General features: G+C 46.1%; 1 protein-coding gene across 1 annotated transcript in view; it reads right to left on the bottom strand.

Annotated features, from left to right (window-relative positions):
• Positions 1-12,474, bottom strand: part of LOC126100626 (regulator of microtubule dynamics protein 3-like) — a 106,719-nt gene that overhangs the window by 32,426 nt on the left and 61,819 nt on the right. Inside the window, exon 4 of the mRNA XM_049911253.1 lies at positions 10,672-10,886. Coding sequence (XP_049767210.1) covers positions 10,672-10,886 — 215 coding nt within the window. The remainder of the gene's footprint in view (positions 1-10,671; positions 10,887-12,474) is intronic.

Genomic DNA, 12,474 nt, shown 5'->3' with positions numbered 1-12,474 from the left:
AAACTACCTCCTCCCGCCGAGTAGGGCGTGAGTAGGACGTCCAAGCCACGGGAAGAGGTTTTAAGGCCCGAAGCTTGTTGTCTGTAAGCGCAGCCCAATCGGCATGCCACAGCGATAAAATGCGCCAACAAATGACCCTGCTAAAATCGGACGAAGGGACACAACAAGAAGCTGTCCGAGGCTGGAGGACCGCAGCCTTGGCCGCAGCATCTGCAGCATCGTTCCCAGGGACACAGACATGGCCAGGAACCCACATAAAGCTAACCGGAGAACCGACGTCCACCAGCTGCTGAAGGCTCTGGATGGCGCTCAGGGAGCCGGTGCAGATGACATAAGCAGAATGTCGGTGGCGGCAGATGTAAAGAACAGCCTGGTGGAGGGCAAAGAGCTCAGCTGTGAAGACCGAACAATGGCCATGGAGCCGGTATTTGAAACTTTGTGCCCCGACAATAAAGGAACACCCGACCCCGTCATTGGTCTTAGAGCCATCTGTATAAATGAAAGTCATGTTGATGAACTTCGAACGAAGTTCCAAAAAACGGGAGTGGTAGACCGAACCGGGGGTGACCTCTTTTGGGAGCAAGCTGAGGTCAAGGTGAACGCGGACCTGAGCCTGGAGCCAAGGTGGCGTGTGGCTCTCGCCCACTCGAAAGGTTGCAGGGAGTGAAAAATTAAGGTGTTGAAGGAGACGACGAAAGCGAACTCCAGGGGGTAGCAGGGCAGAGACATACAACCCGTATTGACGGTCGAGAGAGTCATCAAAAAAGGAACGATAAGACGGATGGTCGGGCATTGACAGTAGCCGACAGGCATACCGACAAAGCAGTATATCGCGCCGGTAGGTGAGTGGCAATTCGCCAGCGTTAGCATGAAGACACTCTACGGGACTAGTATAAAATGCTCCGATCGCAAGTCGTAAACCCCGATGTTGTATGGAGTTGAGGCGGCGTAAGATGGATGGCCGTGCAGAGGAGTATACGAAGCTCCCATAATCCAGCTTGGAGCGGACGATCGACCGATATAGACGAAGTAGGACGGTTCGATCCGCTCCCCACGACATACCACTGAGAACACGGAGGACATTTAAAGAACGGGTACAACGGGCGGCCAAATATGACATATGTGGAGACCAGCTAAGTTTCCTGTCAAATGTAAGGCCTAAAAATTTGGTTGTCTCCACGATTGGGAGAGCAACGGGACCGAGTCGTAAGGATGGTGGGAGAAACTCTTTGTAGCGCCAGAAGTTAATACAGACCGTCTTCTCGGCAGAAAAACTGAAACCACTGGCGACGCTCCAGGAGTAAAGACGGTCAAGAGAACGCTGAAGACAGCGCTCCAGGACACGCGTACACTGCGCGCTGCAATAGATGGTAAAATCGTCCACGAAAAGGGAGCCTGACACATCAGCTGGGAGGCAATCCATTATTGGATTGATCGCGATGGCGAACAGAGCGACGCTCAAAACTGAGCCCTGTGGCACCCCATTCTCCTGGCGAAAGGTGTCGGACAGGACAGAACCCACACGTACCCTGAACTGTCGATCCATTAAAAAGGAATGAATAAAAAGAGGGAGGCGACCGCGAAGGCCCCATGTATGCATGGTGCGGAGAATGCCCGCCCTCCAACAGGTGTCGTAAGCCTTCTCCAAATCAAAGAACACAGCCACGGTCGGGCGCTTCCGCAAGAAGTTATTCATAATGAAGGTCGACAAGGTAACCAGATGGTCAACAGCAGAGCGGCGCCTACGAAATCCACATTGTACATTGGTAAGTAGGCGTCGAGACTCGAGCAGCCAAACCAATCGAGAGTTAACCATTCGCTCCATCACTTTACAGACACAGCTGGTAAGCGAGATAGGTCGATAACTGGAAGGCAAGTGCTTGTCCTTCCCCGGCTTAGGAATCGGGACAACAATAGACTCGCGCCAGCATGCGGGAAGATGTCCCTCAATCCAGATGCGATTGTATGTACGAAGAAGAAAACCTTTACCCGCAGGAGAAAGGTTCTTCAGCATCTGAATATGAATAGAATCAGGCCCTGGAGCGGAGGACCGTGATCGGCCAAGTGCGTTTTCGAGTTCCCGCATGGCGAATGGGGCATTATAACTTTCACAATTCGAGGAGCGGAAGTCAGGTGGCCTAGCCTCCTCTGCCTGTTTGCGGGGGAGGAAGGCAGGGTGGTAATGAGCGGAGCTCGAAACCTCTGCGAAAAAGTGGCCGAAGGCATTGGAGACAGCCTCAGGGGCCACAAGGACGTCATTCGCGACCTTCAAGCCAGAAACTGGGGAGTGGACCTTAGTGCCAGATAGCCGGCGCAGGCTACCCCAGACAACAGAAGGAGGAGTAAAACTGTTGAAGGTGCTTGTGAAAGCAGCCCAGCTGGCTTTCTTGCTTTCTTTAATAATACGACGACACTGAGCACGTAATCGTTTATAATTGATACAATTCGCCACTGTAGGGTGGCGTTTAAAGGTGCGTAAAGCACGTCGACGAGCACGTAAAGCGTCTCTACATGCTGCGGTCCACCAGGGGACCGGTACGCGACGTGGAGAAGAAGTAGGGTGAGGGATGGAATATTCAGCAGCGGCGAGAATGACTTCCGTGAGGTGTGCGACCTGACGATCGCAGCTTGTGAAAGTTTGATCCTGAAAGGTCGCCCTGGAAGAGAAGAGCCCCCAGTCTGCCTTGGAGATGGTCCAACTAGAGGAGCACGGAGAGGGAGTATGCTGCAGGAGATGGATAACACACGGGAAGTGGTTGCTTGAATATGTATCAGCAAGTGCATACCACTCAAACCGGCGTGCAAGTTGCGGAGTACATATAGAGAGGTCTAAATGGGAATAGGTGTGAGATGTGTCCGAAAGAAAAGTAGGGGCGCCAGTATTGAGGCAGACAAGATTGAGCTGGTTGAAAAGGTCTGCTAACAAGGAGCCCCTTGGGCAGGATGCTGGAGAGCCCCAAAGGGGATGGTGGGCATTGAAGTCTCCAGTTAACAAAAATGGTGCAGGTAGCTGAGCAATAAGTTGCATCATGTCTGCCCTGGTAACGGCAGATGACGATGGAGTGTAAACGGTACAAAACGAAAACGTAAAAGTGGGGAGAGTAATGCGGATGGCAGCTGCCTGCAGGCCGGTGTGTAACGTGATGGGATCGTAGTAAATATCATCCCGCACCAGCAACATAACCCCTCCATGAGCTGGGACACCTACCACAGGGGGTAGGTCAAAACGCACAGAGGTTTTTGTGCCTGAAAGGCACTCTCAGTTTCTAGTAATAAGGTACCGTTACGCAACCTGGTACAAGATTTGACAGATCCGGCTATGGCATCTACGCCCTTCTGGATAACGAAAGGGTTGACAGAGGAAAAATCCTTTCCGTCCTCAGATCGAGAAACGACGAGAAACTGTGGGGCAGGCGGTAGTACTTTTGTCACTGGTGGCTGGTCACGTTTCCGTTTTTGGGCAGAAGTCGAAAGCGATGGAGTAGAATCCATTGCGGAGGAATCCCCCATGATTGCCAGCGTCTCCGATGGCGCGCTCCTTCCTTGTGGGGACCCTCTCAGAGGGCACTCCCGCCTTAGGTGAATGTTTACACCTCAGGTCACACCTCCCGAGAAACAGACGGAGGGACCAATCGGCATGGTCAGAAGGTATCAGCTCAGGCAATCACCCCTCCCCGGGCCTGGCCTTTACCAGGGGGTACGCGCGTGCCTTACATGTCTACCCAGGGCGGGGACTTACGCGTTACCCCGTCACCGGCTACGCGTGCAAACGCGTGGGTCGGCCTTCAGGCACGCACAGGGAGGAAGGAAGAAGAGGAAAAAGAAGAGAGAGAGGGAGAAAGAGGACAGACTGTCTCAAACGCCGAGGCGGAGACCAGAGAAGGCAAGGAGAAGAAGGCAATGAGAAGGCAAGGAGAAGAAGGCAATGAGAAGGCAAGGAGAAGAAGGCAATGAGAAGGCAAGGAGAAGAAGGCAAGGAGAAGAAGGCAATGAGAAGTCAAGGAGAAGTCAAGGGAAAGAGTAAGGAAGACAGTGAGGTAGAGAAGAGCAAAGAAAGGAACCAACAAAAGGAAGGAAGAAACGAGAAGTGAAAAACCAAAAAGACCACAATTATAGGTCGTGGAACCGTCCGTCTTTAGACGCAGGCGCTAACTACCCCCGTGAGGGGGATGGACTCCTTTTAGTCGCCTCTTACGACAGGCAGGAATACCTCGGGCCTATTCTAATCCCCGGACCCGCAGGGGGGATCTTTCCAGCACCTTTCTAGTGCCATAAAATCTTTTATCTCATCCTATGAACCCCCCTCCCCCCCACCCCCTTTCTTTCTCCATTCTATTCCAGTTTGCACCCACTAATTCCACTTCATCCAGTCATCCACTCTCAGACCTGCAACCTTTGATCTCATGGTAACTTCATGCCAATTTTAGTGAGTTTTCGCCTTTCGCTATTGTTGACTCCCTCAGGTTGCGTCCTGTTTCCCCCTTTTACATCCATTTCATCCTTTTCCTAAATTTTCTCTCACCCAAAGACCAAAGTTAACTCTGTGCAAACTCAGTTCACTCCTCCATCCAACCATGATCCACCTCCACTGCCCCCTTATCACCCCGTCTTCTTTCCAGAATTTTTAACCTCCAACCTTGGCTCACCACCATTTCCCAAATCCCTCAACATGCAAACTAATCATATACCTGCAGAAAGAACCGCAGTTCACCATCTAAAAACTGATACTGACCGTTTAATCCTACTTGTGGATAAAGGCTCAAGGCTCCACCACTGTTGTTTTGAACCACAAGGATTATCTGGCAGAAGGACTCTACCCAGCTGCCAGATACTTTCACCTACAAACCTTACCACAGTGACCCCATTTCAGAAATCCAGCAGGATCTCCAGCCACTTCTCAAATCCTTAGGCCCATCCCAGAACCTCTCCCCGGAGTCCATCTCTCTGCCCACCCCTACCACTCCCCTTCTACATGTTTCCTAAAGTCCACGAACCCAACCACCCAGGACACCCCCTTGTGGCCAGTTACTGTGCTCCCCACTGAGGGAAAGACCAACCTCTTCAACCTATTATCGGGTACCTACCCTCCTGTATAACAGATACAAAATATTTCTTCCATCGATTCTCCACAATTCCTATCCCTTTACCACACGGTGCCCTGCTCGTCACTATTGATGCCACCTCCCTATTCACTAACATACCTAATGCCCATGGCCTTATTGCTATTGAACACTACCTTTCCCAACGCCCGATGGATTCCAAACCAACAATCTCCTTCCCAGTTGCCATGACCAACTATATCCTCACCCACAATTACTTCTCCTTTGAAGGCATTCCCTACAAAAAAATCTGGGGTACAGCTATGGGCACCCGCATGGCATTATCCTACGCCAACCTATTCATGGGCCATCTAGTGGAATACTTCCCAAATACCCAAAATCCTAAACCCCTCACCTGGTTCAGATCTTTGCGATCTGGATGAAGGGTGAGATCACACTACTCACATTCCTACAGAACCTCAACAACTTCTCCCCCATTTGCTTCACCCAACAAGCCACCTTCCTAGATGTTGACCTCCACCTCGAAGATGGCTGCATCACCTCTGCCCATATCAAACTTAGTAACACCAGCAATACCTCCAATTCGACAGCTGCCACCCATTTCCTACCAAGAAGTCCCTTCTATACAGCATAGCAACCAATTGTCGTCACATATGCAGAGACGAGTGGTCCCTCTCGAAATATACCAAGAGTCTCACTGAAGCCTCCACAGACTGCAATTATCCTCCCAACCATGTAAAAAAAACAAATCTCCTGTGCTTTATCTTCCCTGTGTCCCACCACCTCCCAAAGTCCCACCATGTGGCCACAGAGGAGCATTCCCCTCATAATTCAGTACCACCCAGGACTGGAGAAACTGAATTCCATTCTTTGGCAAGGTTTTGATCACCTCTTGTCCACCATCCTTCCCACCCCTCCCATAGTGGTGGTATTCTGCCATCCACTGAACTTATACTCCAGGTGGGGAAAAAAATTCCCAGATTTTTCCCAGGTGTCCCGGTTAAAAAATACACTTTTTCCCAGGTGAAAACACACTTTTTCTGTGCTAAGTAACAGCAGATCTTCCACAGATTTCCCCTCAGAGCTGTAAAACTTATCAATCCTTTGTTGAATGGTTAAAGTTTTATCACTGGCGTAGAACTTCCCGGCACTTTAGAGGAGGGCGGGGGAGGGGGAGGGGGAGGGGCAGGGGGTGGGGGGAAGTTTTGGAAGGACCTGGGATGGAGGGGGAAAAAAGGGGGGGGAGGCATTTTAGAAACACCTTTGATGTGCAGCAACATATACACTTTATATTTTTCATATTACTAAAGTATAAATTCGAATTGCACCAAACATAGCACATTAGTTTCCAGAGCACTGAAATGAAGATTGCAATGCCGTTTAGTAAGTCAATCATATCTCAATCCACACGATCTCACCAGCCGATATTCAGAGCATAGGACATATGTTGTAGTCAGTCAACAGCAAGAACACACAAAGGGGAAAATTTACATATGTAGCGGAAAATTTACATAATGTAGCTACAAGAAAAGTTAAGCTTTCACATATAATGTTGCTCTCAAAGATTCATAAGCTAGAAGAGAAGCTAAAGTTTCACATGTAATACTGATCTTTTTTTGCGTGTGTTATACTTCAAGATACATCACACATACGTGCCAGTAAATGGTCTTCTGGGCTCGAAATTTTTCTAAGTGGCTGGTCATCAAAGTGTTCAGTGTTAAACGAGAGTCAAACACTCTTGTGATTTAAGAAATTCATCCCACTTTCTCTCACATAACATAATTCTGCTAGCGTAATAGGAAATTTACTTTGAAAGTAACACTTTTCAAACTACTATTCACAATACTACCCCCCCAAGACTGTTACAAATAGGTTCATTTTAGAAATTGCCACAGAGCGTCCGAAAACAGGCATTATTGTGCAAGCGCAGCTGCAGTGATGTAGGAAGCCCACATGTTCGTACGTATAAAGCATTAAGAGATCTTACATTACACCATAAAAGAAACAGGACATCAGAGGATACCCCAAGAGCATTGTAATTTCGCAAATCATACTAAAACACGCAATTTGGCTTGAAGTGCACATTGGTTTGGCCAGATTCACAATGAAGTAGGTCCCACCTGATATAAAGCTTTCAGTGTGGTTTTTGGGATGTAAATTTTCTTGGAGTACCAGTACTGTAATATATCATGTTTGGTTCTTTATTATGGCATAATCCATTACGCAGTAGAAGATGAAAAGGTGCACTTGAAATTCAGCAAACAATTGTAACTAGCCAATACTGTGGAATGAAACACTTAGTTTCAAATAAACTGATTGCCTCAGTGGAAAAGATTAATAAAGGCAAATTTCTTTAGCAAACTGTCAAAAATAGCTTCACTGTTCTGCAAGGTGATTAATTATTGATTGTTAAAAAACTTGGAAATAAAATCAAATCAGAAAACTGAAACTAATAATATATTTTTGCCTTCCATAATTATGTGAATGTATTTTAATTCACTTGATAGCTTCCTGCCACAGAAATCCATTTTGTTTTCATTTGATGTGGCAGCTGTAAATGAAACGAGAAACAGCAAAAATCACTTAACGCAAACACAGGTCACGTTGAGACTACCCCGTTCCCACTAAAACTTGGACAACTCTGCGCATGCGGAAATCTGGCAGCTAGTGCTTGTGAGAAAAATTTTTCTCGTTATTATCTGCCTACTAGCTGTTACTGCAGATACAGCTACACTTCAAGTAGCCGGAAGTGGGAGAAGATACTACTCATATGCAAGTCAATTGCACATGTGCATGAGCCCGCTGGCAACTGCTCAAACAAACCTATTGTAAACAGTTGTGATGTCAAGCTTATAGAAAACAGTTTATTTTTACAAAGTATTACACGGTCTTCACTCTAAGGCCTGTGACACATTTTTGCTGTTTGCAGATGTATGTTTGCATGCACAGTGTTTTGTTGTTGTAAATGGCACATTTCCTTCGCAACTAAAGTTTTATTTTTTTGCACTCCGTTTATGTTTTATTGCTGCAGTATTGTTCTCCAGTAGCAGGTTGTTGTTGTTGTTGTTGTTGTTGTTGTTGTTGTGGTCTTCAGTCCTGAGACTGGTTTGATGCAGCTTTCCATGCTGCTCTATCCTGTGCAAGCTTCTTCATCTCCCAGTACCTACTGCAACCTACATCCTTCTGAATCTGCTTAGTGTATTCATCTCTTGGTCTCCCTCTTCGATGTTTACCCTCCATGCTGCCCTCCAATCCTAAATTAGTGATTCCTCGATGTCTCAGAACATGTCCTACCAACTGATCCCTTCTTCTAGTCAAGTTGTGTCACAAGCTCCTCTTCTCCCCAATTCTATTCAATACCTCCTCATTAGTTACGTGATCTACCCATCTAATCTTCAGCATTATTCTGTAGCACCACATTTCAAAAGCTTCTATTCTCTTCTTGTCTAAACTATTTATCATCCACGTTTCACTTCCATACATGGCTACACTCCATACAAATACTTTCAGAAACGACTTCCTGACATTTAAATCTATACTCGATGTTAGCAAATTTTTCTTCTTCAGAAACGCTTTCCTTGCCATTGCCAGTCTACATTTTATATCCTCTCTACTTCGACTGTCATCAGTTATTTTGCTCCCCAAATAGCAAAACTCTTTTCTTTAAGCATCACCTGACTTAATTCGACTACATTCCATTATCCTAGTTTTGCTTTTGTTGATGTTCATCTTATATCCTCCTTTCAAGACACTGTCCATTCCGTTCAACTGCTCTTCCAAGTCCTTTGCTGTCTCTGACAGAATTACAATGTCATCGGCGAGCCTCAAAGTTTTTATTTCTTCTCCATGGATTTTAATACCTACTCCGAATTTTTCTTTTGTTTCCTTTACTGCTTGCTCAATATACAGATTGAATAACATCGGGGACAGGCTACAACCCTGTCTCACTCCCTTCCCTACCGCTGCTTCCCTTTCATGCCCCTCGACTCTTATAACTGCCATCTGCTTTCTGTACAAATTCTAAATAGCCTTTCGCTCCCTGTATTTTACCCCTGCCACCTTTGGTATTTGAAAGAGAGTATTCCAGTCAACATTGTCAAAAGCTTTCTCCAAGTTTACAGATGCTAGAAACGTAGATTTTCCTTTCCTTAATCTTTCTTCTAAAATAAGTCGTAAGGTCAGAATTGCCTCACGTGTTCCAACATTTCTACGGAATCCAAACTGATCTTCCCCGAGGTCAGCTTCTACCAGTTTTTCCATTCGTCTGTAAAGAATTTGCGTTAGTATTTTGCAGATGTGACTTATTAAAACTGATAGTTCTGTGTGTGTGTGTGTGTGTGTGTGTGTGTGTGTGTGTGTGTGTGTGTGATCTAATTTTGATGAAGATTTTACAGGCTGAAAGCTTTAGTTTTTGTTGTGCCTTTCTGTGACTCAGCATCTCTGCTATTGGCAACTTTCCTTTCATAATATTGTTACAGATTAGTTTATTGCCCGACCTGACGGCTTACCAGAACAGGATCTCTGTATCCTAGCTATCACATTCCAAAAAAGGCACAAGTATGTGTGCCGTAGCCTATGATAAGCTACTGTCCCCACACCCCCACTCAACAGTTTCCTTGCCCCGTCCGATCACCTCCTACCAGCTCACACCCTCATGGTGTGCTGCTCTCTGCCAACACACCTACCAGTCTTTTCCCCTCTCTGCTACTCTCCTTTTCTCCTGACACTGCACCTGGCATCTTTGTCCTGCCACCTTCTACTCCCTGTACACACTGCCAGATAGTGCTCTTCTCTCCCCACACCTTCCCCCTTTCATGCTCCACTCCAAATTGTCGCTTTTGTTCAGTGCAACAGTTGCAGTCTGCCCAGAGCAGCTGAAGATAGCAGTCATGTATGCGCAAAGTGTGTCTGATTGTGTGAATGTGTGCATTTTCTCCTTTCTTTTCTGATTGGCTGAAAACTCAGCGTGTAACAGTCTTTTCGTTATGCCTTTCTGCAACTCAACAAGTCATCTTTACGCTGAGTAGCAATCTATCCTTTTTAGAACTATCACTAACAAAGTGTGGAACCATAAGTCCTCTGCAAGGTAGCAGAGTTGGAGGAAGTAATTCTGGCGTTGGGTAGTGTAATTAACAATTCAATCAAAACTGGTTGACGTTAAGGGACAAAAATACCACTAAGAACCAAAATTAATTATATATGAGAGCAGACAGCTAAAGTGCCTTGAAATGGAGTCTTCCAGATCGGCAATTATCTGTGTAGAGCACAATTTTTTCCAAATAAAATACTCCATTTAGTTTACCTGTGTTTCTATATTTAAAAAATTGATGTAAAAGAAACTTTGCCAAACAAAGACAATTAGATTGCAAATACAAAATATGCCAACTCTTTTTGATTCTGTGTGTTAACTCCATCTGAATTAATGATCCAACTGCTAACTACCAACTCCCCCCTCCCCCCCCAAGGAATTTTACACTGAATTTAATGTAGTTTAAGATCATTAATATTATTTCTGGTACTAATAACTTGTTTTCCCCCTTAAGAATTCCGTAACAAAAAGAATCAGAAACCTAACTTCATTGAGAGTTCACACACTTTTCCTGGAACATACCTCAAAGTTGAATCTCCCTAAGAGATGATGCAATGATCCATCATTTGGCTTCAGTTTTAGTGCTTCATCAACGTGTTTCTTGAAAAGAATACCATCGGAGATCTTTTCCTTGAGGCCCGACAACTGTCCCCGGGTACCGACATTGATGGCGTACCATTTGTGTGCCTCGTAACTAGATGGGTTGAGCTTCACTGCCCGTTCTGCATGCTCACAACCTGTGGAAAGTTAAGGCTCTGCATACAAATGTAAAACTAATCCCGGTTTTTAAAGAAGGTAACTACGGCTGTTGCTATACGGACAAAATATTATAAACAAACCTGGCAGTATGGAGCTATGAAAAAAGAGGTGCTGGGTGAAGTAGAGAAGGGAAAGGTACACTACTGGCTATTAAAATTGCTACACCAAGAAGAATTGCAGATGATAAACGGGTATTCATTGGACAAATATACTATACTAGAACTGACATGTGATTACATTTTCACACAATTTGGGTGCATAGATCCTGAGAAATCAGCACCCACAACAACCACCTCTAGCCGTAATAACGGCCTTGATACGCTTGGGCATTGAGTCAAACAGAGCTTGGATGGCTTGTACAGGTACAGCTGCCCATGCAGCTTCAACACGATACCACAGTTCATCAAGAGTAGTGACTGGCGTATTGTGACGAGCCAGTTGCTCGGCCACCATTGATCACACGTTTTCAATTGGTGAGAGATCTGGAGAATGTGCTGGCCAGGACAGCAGTCAAACATTTTCTGTATCCAGGAAGGCCCTACAGGACCTGCAACATGCGTTCGTGCATTAGCCTGCTGAAATGTAGGGTTTTGCAGGGATCGAATGAAGGGTAGAGCCACGGGTCGTAACACATCTGAAATGTAACGTCTGCTGTTCAAAGTGCCATCAATGCAAACAAGAGATGACCGAGACTTGTAACCAATGGCACCCCATACCATCACGCTGGGTGATACGCCAGTATGGCGATGACGAATACACGCTTCCAATGTGCGTTCACCGCGATGTCACCAAACACGGATGTGACCATAATGATGCTGTAAACAGAACCTGGATTCATCTGGAAAAATGATGTTTTGCCATTCGTGCACCCCGGTTCGACGTTGAGTACGCCATCGCAGGCGTTCCTGTCTGTGATGCAGCGTCAAGGGTAACCGCAGCCATGGTCTCCGAGCTGATAGTTCATGCTGCTGCAAACGTCGTCGAACTGTTCATGCAGATGGTTATTGTCTTGCAAACGTCCCCATCTCTTGACTCAGGGATCAAGACGTGGCTGCACGATCTGTTACAGCCATGCGGATAAGATGCCTGTCATCTCGACTGCTAGTGATACGAGGCCGTTGGGATCCAGCACGGTGTTCCATATTAACCTCCTGAGCCTACCGATTTCATATTCTGCTAACAGCCTTTGGATCTCGACCAACGCGAGCAGCAATGTCGCGATACAGTAAACAGCAATCACGATAAGCTACAATACGACCTTTATTAAAGTCAGAAACGTGATGGTACACATTTATCCTTGTTACACGAGGCATCACAACAACATTTCACCAGGCTATGCCGATCAACTGCTGTTTGTGTATGAGAAATCGGTTGGAAACTTTCCTCATGTCAGCACATTGTAGGTATCACCACCGGTGCCAACCTTGTGTGAATGCTCTGAAAAGCTAATCATTTGCATATCACAGCATCTTCTTCCTGTCTGTTAAATTTCGCGTCTGTAGCACGTCATCTTCGTGGTGTAGCAATTTTAATGGCCAGTAGTGTAGAAGAAAGAAACAAAAGGAA

The sequence above is a fragment of the Schistocerca cancellata genome, chromosome 9 (assembly GCF_023864275.1).
Source record: "Schistocerca cancellata isolate TAMUIC-IGC-003103 chromosome 9, iqSchCanc2.1, whole genome shotgun sequence".
In the NCBI taxonomy this organism is placed as follows: Eukaryota; Metazoa; Arthropoda; class Insecta; order Orthoptera; family Acrididae; genus Schistocerca; species Schistocerca cancellata.
Note: the sequence above shows the minus strand (reverse complement) of the source record. Positions and strands in the feature narration are given on the sequence as shown.